This window comes from Sorex fumeus, unplaced genomic scaffold (genome assembly GCF_029834395.1).
Source record: "Sorex fumeus unplaced genomic scaffold, SorFum_2.1 ptg000030l, whole genome shotgun sequence".
Classification (NCBI taxonomy): domain Eukaryota; kingdom Metazoa; phylum Chordata; class Mammalia; order Eulipotyphla; family Soricidae; genus Sorex; species Sorex fumeus.
Genome location: NW_026606087.1, coordinates 2,481,010 through 2,498,359, shown reverse-complemented (window position 1 = coordinate 2,498,359; position 17,350 = coordinate 2,481,010). Strand labels below are relative to the sequence as shown.

At 43.9% G+C, this 17,350-nt stretch overlaps 1 protein-coding gene across 1 annotated transcript in view; it reads left to right on the top strand.

Annotated features, from left to right (window-relative positions):
• The window catches only part of INSC (INSC spindle orientation adaptor protein), a 143,168-nt gene that overhangs the window by 63,562 nt on the left and 62,256 nt on the right, over positions 1–17,350 (top strand). The window contains exons 3-5 of the mRNA XM_056116094.1: positions 12,827–13,172; positions 14,219–14,271; positions 15,478–15,601. Coding sequence (XP_055972069.1) covers positions 12,827–13,172; positions 14,219–14,271; positions 15,478–15,601 — 523 coding nt within the window. The remainder of the gene's footprint in view (positions 1–12,826; positions 13,173–14,218; positions 14,272–15,477; positions 15,602–17,350) is intronic.

Below are 17,350 nucleotides of genomic sequence, written 5' to 3'. Positions count from 1 at the left end.
TCAGCAAATGCAAGAAGAGAGGTGGGGCCCAGCGAAGTGAAGTTAATGACAGAGAGTCAGACGAGCTGTACAATTATGGGATGCTCAGCGCTGACACGGTCCAAACCTTAATGAGTTGCAGTCCCTAGACTCCAAAATTGAGAGGGAGCAGCTCATTATGTGGCGGCACAAAGACCACAGCTGGGAGTGGATCAGCTTGTGGCAGGGCCACATGGAGTTCAAAACTTCTGGTCTTTTTTTTTTGGTAGGGGGAAGCTTGGGGCCTCTTGGATGGACTTTGCTATAGAATCTGTCCTTCATTTCAGGGACTAATTCTGTGTACCTGTAAACCCAACAAGTCATAGTGCCTTGCTCTGAAACCAAGCAGAGTGAAAAACTAACTTTGCCCCAGATAAGTGTCCTCTGTCAGCCAGGACCCACTGGTCACCCAGGGCAGAAGCCCAGGAGTCAGTGAGTTTCCACATTTCACCCTCAGACTCTGCCCCCTTCCCTGATCATCCACTTCCTGTTGTCCCATGCCACCACTTTTTTCAGACTTTTATTCTTCTTTTCTATAACTGTAATTCCCAGCATGGTACCCTCTAAACTCACTGTTTATAACTCCCTACTGGTTCATTTTCTACTTACTCTGTGGAGCGTGTCATTGCCCTGCTCTATACTAGCACTATCTAAGTGTTCCTCCAAATGACTTGAGAATAAAAGTAAAGCTCCCAATAATGACAATCAGGGTTTTGGTCGACTGGTCCCTATCCCATTTTCTGTAGCCCCCTTCCTAGTCACTTCCCTCCACTACCGCTATAGGCTATTGATATTTTGAATCCAACAAAACTTGTAAATTATTATTTATACATCTCTAGGCCTTTTTTATATTCATGGAGAATTCCTTTGCCCTGGGCATCCTGATCAAATCCTCTTCTCTAAGAACCAGGGCCAATGTCACTTATTTTGTGTACCTATTCCTAGACAAACTTCAGCCCTCTACCCTCTGTGAACCCAGCCGATGGTGTCCACAGCATCTGATGGCAGAAAAATGCTTATGTGATGGACACAGAGACTCTGGACTCTGGAGACTGGGCCTGAAAAGTGGCTATGCTATGCGGCCTTTCCTGATGGAGGTGTCCTTCCTCATCTGTAAAGGGGGTGAGGCAGCTTTCTCTCTTTGGGCAGTAGAGGACCCCAGGACTGAACTCGGCACATTAGCTAATCTCATAATTATGACCACGTTGGGCTGTTGGTACCTTTATTTCTTGCCTGTTTAGTCTTGACAGAGCCCTGTGAGCAATTAGGTTTTTCTCCTAGTCAGCATGTGTAGCCTCAACTCCTATTGTCAGCCTCCTGTGAGCAGGTACCCAGAAATGACTCATAAAGTCACAACTCCAGCCTTAGTCCCAACAACACTGAGTATGAGACCAGGAGAGACCTTTCTGGGTCTTTGCATCTGGAGGCACTTTTATTTTTTTTTTTTTATTTTTTTTTTTTATATTTTTAATCATTTTTTTTCCCCTTTATTTTATTTTATTTTTTTTAAAGTTGTAGATTTACAATTTTTTGTGCTTTGGTTTCAATTATACAATGATCAGATACCCATCCCTCCACCAGTGCCCATTTTCCACCACCATGGATAATATCCCTCCCACCCCCATCCCCCCATCCCCCGTCTCTGTGGCAGGGCAATCCCCTGTGTTCTCTCTCTCCTTTTGGGTGTTGTGGTCTGCAAAAGAGGCATTGAGTGGCAAACATGTTCAGTCCATAGTCTACTTTCGACATGCATCTCCCCTCCTGGGAGGATCTGGAGGCACTTTTAGAAGGCCACCCTGCCTTTGCAGTCAGAAATGAAGGATCTTTTGTCCTTGGAATATGCCCAAATGTGAGGACCCAATCCTAATCATAGCCTGAGGTTTCAGATGGAATGAAGGTATGTGGTGGAGGAAAGGGATTCAAGTTTTGGAGACTGGAGTGGAGCCCAGTGGATCTAATAGCACCAGAGAGTATGCGTGTACGGGCTCCTGGAACCCCTCTGCTGGCAAGTTCTAGGCTCTCATCTGCATTGCAAAGGGGGCCCAAGGGCATTGACACATGAGATCTGTGAAGATGCTGTCTGAGCAGAGCACAGACTTTCTGAAAGCCAAGCAGACCTGTATTTCCCATCTGGGCTCTGGAGTCTGATGGGCTGATTGCTGAGGCAAATAGCACCTGTTAAAAGCTGGATGGGCTCTTCAAGCTTCAGTTTCTTCCCCTGTGAAAATCAGTTGACAAATGGACCCTCCTCACTGGCCCTAGCCCCAGGAAGTATCTGCAATGACTGATGAGTTCATCTCCTTGCACCCTCCCTGCACCCCACTAAGAGTATAGCATTCCCATTTATTAAAACTAATTTTGATAAAATGGGTTGATGCTGTTGTTGTGCATCAAGTGTGCTCAAGGACCCCCCAGAGCCACACAAGGGGACAGTACTGGGGATAGAACCAGGGTCTTGGACATGCGAATCAAGCCTGTGTTTTACACGTGAACCACATTTCCAGCCTCTCCTCTCTTACTTAAGATCTTTAAGTTAACTCCATTCCACACATAAACAGTGGGATTTTCCACTGTAATAGACCTCCTGCTGGAATGAGGGGGTCACTTCCTGAGGACAGACTAAGCAAGTAAACAATTGAGACCTGTATCATGAAAGGAAATAAAGAAGCTGTGGACAGAGGCGATCTGTGGGACCTCAGTTCACTTCGGAGCCCTAGAAAACTCTTCTAGGAAATATATTAAAGCTGAGATTTGAAGGATGTGGAGATGCAGGGAAGTGAAGAGGGGATAAGAGGATGACCTATTTGAACAATGCAAAGAAGTAGGTGTGGGTGGAACAAGGGTGGGGAGCGGGAGAGAGCAGATCAGGGAATAGGGGCTCAGAGAGGCCAAGTGGGCATCACGCATCAGGCACACAACTACTGACAAATGGGAACATGGGATAGTACCTCATCAAGTGTTCTCGCTCTTAGGGTCCTCATGCCAGCTCTCACGTACATGACAATGTGAATATACGCACATATCCTCTTGATGTAAACAGAAATGAGTCTTTTGTGCGTTAATGAAAGGCTAGGGAATATTAATAGCATTCTCTCTCTCTGTGAGGGCTTCTAAAATGTCAGAGTGAATAAGATGGGCTCTGAGTCATCAGTGAGGAGGCAGCTGTCAAATATATATGCATTGGGTTGGAAACACTTACTTCGAGCCAAATTCATATTCCTTGGCTTCCGGTAACAGAAACAGCAATTGAGTTCCATTAGGGTACTGCCTGGACAGGGCAGACTTTGAAAGCTGGCAGAAGTAGCTTGGGATCTTGGTTGACTTAGAGAAACGTATTTGAACCTCAGCTTTTTTTCTCTGTAAAACAGGGATAATAAATCATTGGAATTCCCTTTTTACAAATGCAAAACATATATTGTATTATAAGTACTTGATATGGGCATGGCACATAGAGGAAGTGCATAAGCTGTGCCCATATCATAGTAGAGAGCTAGAGTTTAAAAAAATGGCATGTAAGAGTGGCCAAAACACTTTCTTCCCTTCAAAACCATTTGTAGATTGATGCAAGCCATAGCCTGAAGTGGGTGGGAGAAAGTGGCTGCCATGCCATTAGCTATGCCCACTTCACAGATTACTCCCCGTTATTAGCCTCAAGGGGGATTAGTGGGCTAACACTCCTGAGGCTATCCAGAGTGTAGGATCAATCTCTTACCTTATTACACTGGAGAGTTTAATTAACAGAAAACGTTAAGGAGTTCACGTGTCAATGTGAGCAGGATGAAAAATGAGATTAGAGATGGCTGGGTAACAGTATGAAGTTTCTAGTGCTATAGTGTTTAGTGCTACTGAAATGTTTCCACTGCTACCTCTTGGAGCAGAGGGTCAGAGCAAGAGAAAGTCTTCCTGTTCTGACAAGCATAAATAGGTCAATTGTAAGGAAGAGTCAGGACAGTTGTGGGCTGCCCAACACCACCATTTGTTCAGGGAAAGCTCTTCACTAACACATGAATGAGGGATAAACAGTGACTATTCTATTCCTGTGCCCAGAGATCTGACACATAGAAAGACCTGTGCCAGTGTAGCTCAAGGAGGCATTCAGAAACACATCAAAAGTTGGTCGATGGAAAAATAAAAGATTTGAGCAAGATCAGAGAAGCAAAACTTCCTGTGGTCATAATGATCTGGGGTTTCACTTTGCGCCTTAGTGACGTGGGGCTGGAGTGAATATCCCAACCATACTGTAAATTATTTAGAGATTTTGCATTAACAATTATGCTTCCATGAACTGTTTGGTAAACAGTTTATAGTTCTGTATAGCAAAGATCAAGTCATTCACAATTAATCTGTGTGTTGGATTTACAAAATTCTTCATGCAAGAGGCTTCTAGGTTGGGTTGTTGCCAGGCTCAGAGGTTAGGTGAAGCCCACTGACCCCTGGGAACAGACTCCCAGAGCACTGCAGAATAATGAGTGTTTACTCAGAGCAGAATCCAGTGTTTACAGTGGCTTTCAAGGTCATACATGATCCTTTGAACATTTTTTTTCTCTAACTCATCTCCTACTCATCTCTTCCTTGCTCCCTCCACACCTGCCACACTTACTCCTGACTGTGGTGAACCCCTCGGGCTCTTTCCCATAAAATGTCTTGTTGTTCTCTCTTTCCTCTTCTTTGCCTGGAGTGTGTAGCACCCCTTTCAGTAAGATTGCTGCTGTCACCCCCCCCTTAAAGTAAGTGTTGGTTCAGTTCTCACATTCTCAATGATAAATACATACATACATGCGCGCGCGCGTGCGCACACACACACACACACACACACACACACACACACACACACACACAGTTCCTTAAAATAGCAGTCACCTTCCTGTCTCCCATATAAATGATCGCTTCTTATTCTAACTCTGCTTCTATGAAAATTACCTGCTTTGAACATGCTTTACACTGTTTTGACTAGGATTACCTGGAAACTGCTGTTTAGCGTTTTCAACATTACTAAACAAGTTAGGAGGCTTTATGTCTATTACTGGTACAATAACAGAAATGGAAATTACTACTTCCTCTGGGAAGTACTTCCTCTGGGAACTCAGATCTCTCTCCAGCTACTTCTCCAAACTCTAAGTGAGCATAGGTTCCCACACTTCACTAAAAAGTCATTTACTGACAAGTTCAGGCCAGATTCTTTGAATGGGGACAACGCTTGCTAAAAGTACACACTATACCAAAACAGAGAATTGCTTCATGGAATTCAGAGTGTTTGAAGAATTATACAAAAGTTCTTCCTGGTTACTGACATATGCTATAAGATTGGAGGGTCCAACAAATGTTATCATTACTGGTGCCTTTTGTGTATGTTCTCTTTCCTGTGACCTAGCACTTTTTTTTGGGTCAAGTTTTGTCCAAGCTTTTAAACTAAACACAATATTATTTTTCCAGTGGTTTATATGGATAGGCAGCATTCAAGGTGATAAAAACAAGACATTTGAGCAAGCCAGATATTTTACTATATCTGTGGGTGGTCTAAACTTGTTATTATCCCATTTTACAGGTGGGAATAATACCCTTACCTCCACCCTGGTTAGAGTCTTAGTCCTAACTGGGAATCTTTCTCCTTGTGTTATTTTTAAAAATTTTTTAATTTATGTTTTTATTGAGATTCTGTGGTTTACAATATTGTTAATGGTGATCTTTCATGCACATAACTCCCAAACCACACCTTGTTAATGGGCCTCAGCAACTTGCCCCTGAATGAGGTAAAGAGGAAGCAGGGATCTCTTCTTTGTTCATTCTTCTCAGTGTGTTTGGTTTTTCAGAAGAAGCAGAAGGTATCTAGAAAATAATGTTAGACTAAGCCCTTTCTTAGAACCAGATTCTGCTTTCCGGGACCCCCTGACCATACTCATTTCAGAGACCAACCGTCACCCTGGCTGACAGCTCAGTCAGGAGTGGTGCATTCTACCTTTGGCAGGTAGGCAGCAGTTGCATTTTAGCAACCCCAGAGATCCTCATCTACCTCTTCCTGAGAGCTAGACTCCACGGCTTATAACTTCCCTTCATCTCCCATCATCTCATTGCTCGTGAACAGCTTCTGTCTGCCTGTGATAAGGGTCCTTCCGATGCCCCATGGGAAGCCTGACCCCTTTTGCTCTTTTTTCTGATCTTTCTTTCTTTCCTTCCTTCCCTTCCTTCCTTCCTTCCTTCCTTTCTTTCTTTCTTTCTTTCTTTCTTTCTTTCTTTCTTTCTTTCTTTCTTTCTTTCTTTCTTTCTGTTAGTGAAACACCATGAGGTACACGCCCTGCCACAGAGGCAGGGTGGAATGGGGGCTAGGGGGTTGGGAGGGATGCTGGGACCCTTTTGTTTTTTGTCCCTCTACTTTCTATTTAGGGGTAGGTGGAGTGAGAAGCAGTAAAGCACAGAGGTCCAGAGAATACCCAGGTACCAGAGAGAATAGGGTTACCATCTCTGGGTGACTTTGTTTCTCTGCATCTCAATTTCCTCATCTGTAAAATGGAGATAATATTAAGACCTCACTCCATCAATGCCATTACGATTATTGTGATGATTAGAGGTATAAGGCGCTGCCTGTGGGGTTAGGGAGCAGCACAGGGAACTGGCATTGCTCTGAGCCTCTCTTTTGTGGATGTTAACTTTTTGCAGCCACCGATTATTTTGATTTTTCCACCATGTGGCTTCTAGGAGTCTTTCTGTTTCATAAAATAAATGGAAGTTTGAAGAGATCAAGAGATTGCTTCCAAAGACCAGTAGATGTCTGTTTCTAAGGTCAAGAGACTGGTTATCCTGGTTGGAGATGAGCCATTCTAGATGCTGATGATATTGTTTCTTTATCTGGTTCCTGAATACCCAGGTGTAATTGACATGGAAATTCACAGAGCCTCAGGTTGATGTTATAATTTGTTCATTTGTATGTGCATATGCTGTTTTAATTAGCATTTCAGAAAAGGGAAAACAAGCAAATAAGAAGCAGTCACAGCCACCTGCTGCAAATCACAGAGATGGTTAGGGACAAAGCCAGAACTTTAGACCCCTCGCCCCCATAACCACCTCCACCTAGTTGCAAGACTTCATGGCCTGAAATTCTACCAGTGGAGGACTGGGGTACAGGACTCTTAGTCTGATATTTTGATTCCATATCCTTTCCCATTATTCAGTTATTTTATGAGCTAAAAAAAATACTTGAGATTTCCAGAAAGTTCCACAGATGGTACAAAGTTTCCATTGACTGACAATTTTCCTGATGGCACCTTTCTTCTATGAGTGTGGCATATTTATCACAATCAAGGAACCAATATGATTCCATGATCATGTTATGCAGAAAATTTAGTTTTAGTTTTAGGCTTCTTTGCCTTTTTTCCCCCCACCACTGCCTATAGGGCTGGAGCAATAGCACAATGGTAGGGTGTTTGCCTTGCATGTGGCTGACCCAAGTTCGATTCCTCCACCCCTCTCGAAGAGCTTGGTAAGCTATTGAGAGTATCCCGCCCACACGGCAGAGCCTGGCAAGTTCCCAGTAGCGTATTTGATATGCCAAAAACAGTTACAAGTTTCACAATGGAGATGTTACTGGTGCCCACTCAAGTAAATCGATGAGCAACGGGAGGACAGTGACAGTGATCATCAACTAAACTCCAGGTTTTATTTGGATTTTACAATTTGGGGGTTGGGGACTCCCAAACTGTGCTCAGAGTACTGGGTGGTACTTGACCAACCAGGTCTGGTGGTTCACTATTAGACACAAACATGTGATATGCTCTGGCCTAGCTGTGCTGGGGGCCACAGTTAGTGGTGCATGGGCTCAGGATAGAATGTGGGATGGCAGTGCTAGGAACGGAACATGGAGTACAAGCTGGGCACACTCCAGCCCTTTGAGCTATCCCCCTTGGGCCCTTCTCCTATTATTTTATTATTATTAATTTTTTTTTAGTTTTGGTTCATACTCAACAGGGCTCAGGGCTTGCTCCACCGCGCCCCCCCCCCCCCCCCCCCACACACACACTTTACTTAACACTGTGACTTACAAAGTTATTCACAGAATTTGTTAGAAGCATCCATATTTCAACACCAATCACACTACCATTTATCACCTTCCCTGGGCCATTGTCTCCATTTTCCCAAGCACCCCTCAAGCCTGTCCCCTGGGGCAGGGCAGGGCTTACTTCTGCCTCTGTTCTCAGGGTTCATTCCTGGCAGAGTTCTAGGAACAGTACAGGGTGCTGGGATCAAACCTGCATCAGCTACCTAAAAGGCAGGGTACTTGCCCATTGTGCTAGCTCTTGGACCCCCTCTCCTACTACTTTTAATCATCCCTTTCCCTTTTTTCCCTCTGATACATGACAGTATTTCAGTCTTCTCATCCTTCTGGGGACCTGGATGCTGGTCAGGTGCTTTGTGGAATGTTCTGTATTTCTGGATTCTTTTCTCGGGATAAAACTGCATATGAGACTATGCACTGGAGGGTGGGGAGGGAAGAGTGGGACAGAGAAGTGTCCTACTTGTCACATAAGATCAGAGACATCTGATATCTATCAATCTTGTCAGTGGTGGCTTTCAATGCATCTCTTGGTTAAAGTGTTGTTTTTCAAGTTTTTCCACTGTAAAGTTAACTTTCCCACTTTTTTCTATATTATTTTCTTGAAATTGAATCGTGACTAGCGCCCACACTTACCTTCCACCCCGTTGTTTTTAATCATCCAGTTTATCTGACTCAAGACCTGCGAAAGCACACATTGATCTCAGCATTTACGTAGGTGGAGATGCGTAAGCGCTCAGCCAGACACCCAGACAGGAGCGTGCAGCTAATACAGAGACACTTAGATGAGTTCATAACCACAGACATAGATGCTCGGCGACACTAATACACAGAGCCAGGAGAAAATCAATAGTTTTGTCATTGCATTTCCCTTACCAGCAGAGTGATAAATCAACTAGGATTTTAATTAACGTGGCTTTGAAAAAAAACACACACTTTCTTTGCAATTCTTAAGGATATCAAGAGCAAGAACTGATTTTGTCTCCATGCAATTTGGGTGTAAAAAGGGTAGAGAGGGTGATAAAAATGTGTGCCTGGAGGCTCAACAGGATTTTGGCGACCCTCACTCCTTTTGTCTCCTTTTCTGATTTTTCTGTGCCTTTTTTCATTCAAAATAGTCAGGGAGTGTAAGTGGCTCCATCCTGAGGATCTTTGGGGTCTTACACAGAGAGACATGCTGAGTCACTCCAGCTTCATAGCTTTTCTTTGTGCAGAGGGGTCTTATTTAGCAATTTTACAACCCCTTAATTTCATTAGTTTCTCAGAGTTCCCAATACAAATGCGAAACCAACTACTCATTTAGAGCTGCTCAATATCAGGGTCCTTGTCTGTTGTGCTGCTTTCCCTTTCACTGTCCCCTCTTTTCCAGCATGCATAACTATAAACCAGCTGATTTACACATCGTCTCACCCCAGTCTCTGAATACATTCCCTCTGTCTTCACATACCCATTACCCACCCCCAACACTAAAACCACCTTCTTCAAGCACCTTCTTCTGATATCCTTGTGTGAGAGACAGCTTCCTTCTCTGGATTCCCTAGATTCACTTTGTCTAAGGGTACACACTCACATATCTCTACATAGTTGTGAATTTGCATTTTACAAGTTTGTTTTATTTACAAGATATGAAAATGGGGCCAAAGTACTGCAGATAGGATGATTGCCTTGCATGTGACCTTCCTGGGTTCAATCCCTGGCATCCCATATGGCATCCCCACTTGCTGCCATAAGTAATTCCTGAGTACAGAGCCAGGAGTAACCTCTGATAATTGCCAAGTATGACCCCCCCAAAAAATAAAGCAAAACAAAAAGATATGAAAATTGACTCGGGTTTATTTCCAATTTTTCCCAAATGATTTTGGAGTATTTTATGAAACATCAAAATAGTCAACATGAATGTTACCTATTCAAGGCTCATTCTCCTAAAGAGCCTTGAATATGGCACTTTCTTAAAAATCTCAGGGCTAGGATGAAGGAGACGTTACTGGGGCCTGCTCAAGGCAATCGACAAATAACAGGATGGTCGTGGTCATCATGAATGTTACCAGGTCCCACAACTTTAGTTTTAAACCATTAGTTCTGTTTCACAAATTGAGGGTGAATAATTGGATGGGCTCCTTGGTTCTGAAGCCAGCTAACCTGGATCAACCATCATCTGTGACCAGGAAATATTTATATGGCATAGATATGGTCTCTGGGGTCTTCACCCCTATGTTTGGGGAAAAAGAGGCATTTATGGCTGAAAGAGGAAGCCTAGGTTCCACACTGTCACCAATGTAAGGCACCTTTGCTATTGACAGAAGAATAGGGAAGAAATAAACAACAGATACTCATTGTAAAGTGTTAATGGAGTAAATGAGTCAGTAAGTGAGCAATGTTTACCTGTCATCTCTTCAATTCCCCTAAGCTAGTTTTGTATTATCAAACATGCCTATTCAGTTTGTCCACCCTCCACATTCTCTTTCCAACTTGGTTAATTTTGCATATTTTCTGGTAGCCTGAGTAGTGGAGGTACATAAAATCTTCTGCAGAGGTACGTCAGTAAATTGCCTGTCAATCAGACAGTCTTTCATTGATATGTATTTATGGAGTAACTGGTCGGTGTCAACACTCAGGATTTGGAGAATTTAGATGAACACAGTAATCCAAGAGGATGCTATTAGATTCCAACCGAGGATGCATTGAGAGTGTGGAGGCTCTGGAGAGAAGCTGATAAACTCTGGCTGAATTTTATAAAGAAAGCAATGTCAGGACTAGGAAGAGCTTGCCATATAGAGAAGTAAAAGGCTGACTCTTGAATAATAGAGAACTGTGCAATAGAGAATCCGTGCAAGCCTGCAAGAGGCCATGAAAGAGAGCAGTTTAAAAAAAATGAGTGTGCCTGGAATGCCTTTATGGCTAAGATGCTAGCATTGGGAGAGAGAGACATTAAGAGGGGGAAGTCAGTGGGAAGAAAGGCATGGGTCTGATCGTGGGGGCCTCCCTCTCCATGCCTCAGGAATTATGATTTATGCAAGGCACAGTTCTCTAGGGAGCCCCGAGAACTCATGTAGAGGAATAACAATTTCTATATAGAAAGCTCTCCTACACTTTGGGGAAATTAAAAAACATTGCCTTTTAGAGGAGTCAGTATGGCAATATGTATTGAATTGTAATTCTTTTCCTGGGGATCTATATCATAGAACAGAGTTAACTGCTATGTTAGGGCATGGGTATAATATTGTTTATAATGTCTGAGAACTGAAAAAAAGTTATTTTCCTACAATAGGAAAAATGGATGAATAAATTGTGTCAGATACACACTATGAAATAATTTCCAGACATTGGAAAGAATGTTTAAAGGACTCCATTGGATAACTGAGTTTCTCTGTTGAGAAATAAAATTAAAATGCAGCAAAATGTATACATTATAATCACATTTTTAAAAACAATTGTAAGCCAGATAACCCTGCAGATGGAATATGTATTTAGCTACAAGTTTATATGAGAATGTAGTCCTATGGAAGAAAATATGGAATGATAATAAATTATCATTTGTTGCTTGGGATAGGGAAGCAAGGAGGAGAAGAAATATAACACAAATGACATACAAAAGATACATATTATGGTATCCCACTCATGGAAGGTTAAGTAAAGATGGAGAACAGGGCACTGAGATTTGAGGTGACACAAACTCTTCCTCTGTACATTTATTTAAATTCTTTACAAAACAAAGAAGGAAGAGGGAGGAAGAAAGCCTTCTAGCAAGGTTTATTTATTTTTTGGTTTTTAATGATTTAAGAGATAATTCCAGTAAATTCCCACAGTTAAACATTTTAAGTTTTATGGGCCAGGACTTAAAATTACTCAAGTGAATTATTAGTAGCAGGTAGATGGTTGTAAGATGCAGGTAAGACTCAGGTTCAATGTTTTATTATTTATTTACTACTACTAAATTGTATTTGACTAAGTGAATCTTAGAGTGTATGTTATTTCATTAAAATCTTAGGATCCAGTCTATGCTCTCATGCTGTTGTGTTAAATAGACTTAGTTTTGTTTCATTACAAAGTTATATCCATACTAATGAGAGAAAATGTGAAAATCAGAGAAAAATTGAAGAAAAGATTTTGTTTCTCCACTCATAATGCACGATTAGCATTTTAATGCAATTCCTTCAAAACTTTTTCTAGACAGAGATTTTAATGTAATTATAAAATAATAGAGTGTTTATATTTTTGCATATTTCTTTCCCCACTCTATCTGCCCACACATATTTCTTTACAGTAAATCTTTGTAAAGCATAATTTAAAATAAATACACACTAAAGAACCATATGGCAGGAACATGACTCATTCAACTTAACTGCATTTTCCTCTACTTGGAAAAATCATTTATTTGCTCTGTTGTCTGACTTTATTGCTTGTTTTTCTGGTCATCTGCCCCCCAACACTTCTGTGCCTCAGTCTTTTTTATCTATATAATGGACAGAGTTAAAAAAAAAAAAACGAAGATATAAACCCAGAAAGTGGTGAGCAGAGGTGTTTAGCGCATCTTTCAGAATCTTAAATGGAAGTCTGTGGATTGTGTTATTTGGGCCACATCTGGCCGTGCTCAGGGCTTACTGCTAGCTCTGTGCTCAGGAGCATTTCTGGCTGAGCTCAGGGGAACCATAGGCTGTGCCAGGGAGCAGGCATGTAAAAAGCAGGCACTTGACCCAGCGCACTGTCTTCCAGGCCCTGGCTGTGGGGTCTTGACAGCGTCCTGCTTCTGTTTCCTGGCCGCAGGCTGCACCTGATGCAGGTGGATTCTGTGCAGCGCTGGATGGAGGATCTGAAGCTCATGACCGAGTGCGAGTGCATGTGTGTCCTGCAGGCGAAGCCCATCAGTCTGGAGGAAGATTCACACGGTGACCTCATCTTGGCGGGTGGTCCCGGTCCTGGGGACCCCCTGCAACTGCTGCTCAAGCGGGGTTGGGTCATCAGCACCGAGCTGCGCAGGATCGGGCAGAAGCTGGCACAGGAGCGCTGGGCGCGTGTGCACAGCATGAGCGTGCGACTCACTTGCCACGCGCGCTCCATGGTCAGCGAGTACAGCTCCGGCAGCAGGAGCGCCTCACAGGAGATGGGCCAGGTATGCACCGGGCTGAAGGGGGTGAGGCTGGTGTGGAATTCGAACGTTTTTTGTCTCAGGCACAGCAATAAAGCAGTCAAGACAGCAAGACGCTTTATCAAACCACCTCCTATGGGTCAGTGGGTATGGCACTAGCTGAATATACACCCATTTAACCTGAGGCACACAGAACCATCAAGAAGCTCTGTAATGCCTCCCTATAAACACTTTGGTGCAAGACTGTCTGTGTTCACATGTGGGCTCTGCTGTGTGCCCCAAACAAGTTACTTACCTTCTCTGTGCCCCAAGTTCAACATCCAAATGAGATCAGTCTGACTTTCCTAGATGTTTTGTGAAGAGTAGTTAGTATGTGTCACACAATGAAAACAGTTCATTAGAGACAGGAAGAAGTATTATTGCCCTCTCTTATTTTATAACTTTATTTCATATCTCATTGGTAGAATTTAAACATTATTTTGTTTTATTTCTTTATTTTATCCCTTATATTTTGTTATTTATTTTTTATTATAGTTAAGGTAATATGATTCCAGATGTAAAGCAGCCTTATGTAACTTGTCCAAAGTTATGCAGAGTGAATATTATAAGTGGATCCAAACTAAGTCTGTCTTTCAAAACACCATGACTTAGCATTTTCTCCTTAAAGATCTAAAGGAACCACCAACAATCTCGTCTTCTAAATTTTTCTTCTCCTGGCATTCCTTTTCCACCTTTACTTTTTTAGCCCTTTACTTTTTCTCCCCTTCACAGGCAGACAGTAACTTCCATTCATGTTTCTCAGCCCAGATCGAATTTTGCCCCTTTCTCTCTGAAATTTTCTGGATGTCTTGGTATTACTCATTGTTTGGTTTGTTTATTTGTTTCCTGTGTTCCCGGAGCTGCTGGTGAGGATGTTTTTTACCAACCTCACAACGGTCCTTTAGCTTATTGCCTGTCTCCCACATCAAATGGCTTGATTCTTCATTGTTAAGCCCCAGAGGCCCGGGGCTGCAGTTGGGCCTCAATCAATGCTTACCGAATTCAGTGAGATTATTATTTCCCCCCAACAGATTGAAAAGCTGTTAATGGAGAAATGTTCGGAACTCTCAGCGGTCACCGAGAGGTAAGCATGGATGGACGGGCTCTGTCAGCCTGAGCGCAGGCGGACAGGATGCCCTCCAGCAGGAGAGGGGCCATGGGCAGACTTTTGGTGATGGAGATCTAACTTCTGCAGAACTTCTCCCAACAGCCTTAACAGATTCCAGGGTCCACTTTCAGGTGTTAAGGGGACTGTAAAAGGCAGAGGAGAGGCCCAGACATAGAAAGGGGGAGGCTTTCCCAGGCTTCCTAACACGAAGGATGACTGAACGCAAAACCACCTTTGCACAGTGAGCAGAGTTATGATGTCCACCAACAGTCACTCCCACACAGACTTAGAAACAGAAACACACTCCACCTGCTTGCTGTGTCCCACACACATCAGCCCATCCATGTTTGCACTCAGACACACACGGCACTCACGGCTCATCAACGCACACTCAGGTGCTCAGCTGCCAGGCCCTAGAAGGAAACCCTGGCATTTAGCACTGCCCTGGGCTCGCCTGTGGTTTGTGATTGTTTGGTCACAGATCCTTCTTAGGCCAGGACGTGTGAATTGCAGCCTGACCCCATCCTGTTCATCCTGGCTGGGAAGAAAATCCTCAAAACTCCTTTCTGCATAACATGGACAGTTTTCCATTAAAGGCTTGCTGATATTCTGTGCTCTTTTTGTATGATCACCTTCTGGGAATGAACTGAAGTCTAGCGGGAGGAGGCACTCCGGGTAGTATTCAGCTGTCACATCTGATCATATGAAAACTTATGCTGGTGATGGGGTGCTATCTGGGAGCAATGCTGGGGACCACCAGTTCCACACCCAGTGGTGCTAGGGCAGTGAATGCAGTGCTCAGGAGCCTCACACATGCCAGGCCTGTGCTCCAGCCCTCTGCACTCTTTCCCCAGTTTCTGTTACCCACTCAGAGTGAGCCTAGCAGCAGCAGCATCCTCTGTTAGTCCCATCCCCACGCTCTGGGAATGCCTCTAGCTACTTTATTCCTAGTGACAGAGATGGTAGCGAGGTCCCACTTCAGGCTAGAATGGCTCTGAATTCGCGGAAGGCATGGGATGTGCTGGTGATGGACTGTTCTATCTCTTGCTCCCCAGAGCTGTCATCTCCATAGGCCCCTTTCACCTCTCTCAGGTGCTGCAGGTCCAGTTAAGGCTTTTGTAGTAGCTTTGAGTCGAACACTTGCCATTTCCAATGAGCTGGCCCTGGTGTCCTTCTCTTCAGGTGTCTACAGGTGGAGAATGAACACGTGCTGAAGTCAATGAAGGCCTGTGTGAGTGAGACCCTGAGCACCCTGGGCCAGCACTTTGGTCAACTGCTAGAGCTGGCACTGACCCGGGAGGTGCAGGTCAGTACTGTCGGGACAGCGGAGAGTGGGAGAGTGGGCTTTGGTAGGTTCCTGGGAACATACAGTGTTGGGCCAGCAGGGGGAAATGCCTTTCTTGGGAGACATCCTCAGACTGTGTGTGTGTGTGTATGTGTGTGTGTGTGTGTGTGTGAGAGAGAGAGAGAGAGAGAGAGAGAGAGAGAGAGAGAGAGAGAGAGAGAGAAGCTGGAGCAATAACACACTCCTGAGCACCGCCAGGAGAAATTCCTGAGTGCATGAGCCAGGAGTAACTGCTGTGCACTGCCGAGTGTGACCCAAAGGCACGAGAGAGAGAGAGAGAGAGAGAGAGAGAGAGAGAGAGAGAGAGAGAGATGGACTGGAGCAATAACAATAGCATAGCGGGTTTGTATGCTTCCGACCCAGGTTCAATTCCCAGCAACCCATATGGTCCCCCGCCAAAAGTAATTCCTGAGTACATGAGCCAGAAGTAACCCCTGTGCACTGCTGGGTGTGACCCAAAAAGCAAAAGAGGGTGGGGGGAACTGTTAAAACTCAGAACTGAAACAAATAAAAATTTTAAAAAAAAACTCAGAACTGAGAGGAGGTTTAGCCCAACTCTGGGCTTCCAGATGTGAAAACTGGAGCCCAGAGAGGGAAGGGACAGCATGGCACGGGGAGAGCCAGTCACCTCCTACATCTCCAATTGTTTCCCCTCTCCTAAGCCTCCTCAGTTGAGTCATTGTTTATTAGCTCTCAGTGATCTTAATACCCTGCAAGACTTTGTGCATGTAGAGAGGGAGTCATCACTGGAAATCCCAGTTCACTGTCACTGTCCCTGTCCTCCCGTTGTTCATCGATTTGCTCGAGCGGGCCCAGTAACATTGTGAGACTTGTTACTGTGTTTGGCATGTTGAATACGGGGAGCTTGCCAGACTTTCCTGTGCGGGCAAGATACTCTCGGTAGCTTGCCGGGCTCTCCGAGAGGGGCGGAGGAATCGAACTCGGGTCAGCCATGTTGGCTGCATGCAAGGCAAACGCCTTACCCGCTGTGCTATTGCTCCAGCACGGAAATCCCAGTTATAGAGAAGATTTTAACAGAGATGTGGAATCCCATCTCTGCTGCAAGAAAGTCTCCTGCTTGGTTCCTGAAGCAGTAAGAACTCTGGGCACACAGAGATCTGATTTCAAACTCTGGTCCCATTAGGGCTCTCAGTCACGGTCCTCAACCTCTCCACCACACTTTGCTCATCTCTGAAGTGAAAATTATGCCAGAAGAGAAGCAAGAGGACTGAGCAAAAAGCATATGGAGGGGCTTAGCACATAGTGTGGGTTAAATGCATGTAATTCTCCTCTCTTGCCTTTTCCTATTTTAAAAGTTTCCCAGAAAAGCAGATTCCATGAGGTTTTCATTATGAAAGGTATTCACATGTTATTTATAGCTACAGAAATATTGAGTTACATATTTGCCATTCTTTCCCCATCATCAAATAAAAGCTTTCCACAAATAGTAAGTCCCCTCCCATCTCAACTTCTTTCCAAACTCAGCTGCTTTGTCCAAACCCAGAGGTTCCCCTCTCACTTTCCTGCATACTGGGCAGTTTCTCACTTGCCTAACATCTAAGTTAGCTGTGTAACAAAGACTCCAAATCTGTTTCTTGTTCTAGTTCTCACCCAGATTTTGCTCTACTGTGTTGTCTCATTTGAATCATCAGAAGCTGCCAAAGGATTAAAGGAATGAAGAAAACTCAGCATACTTTTCAGATGAGAAAT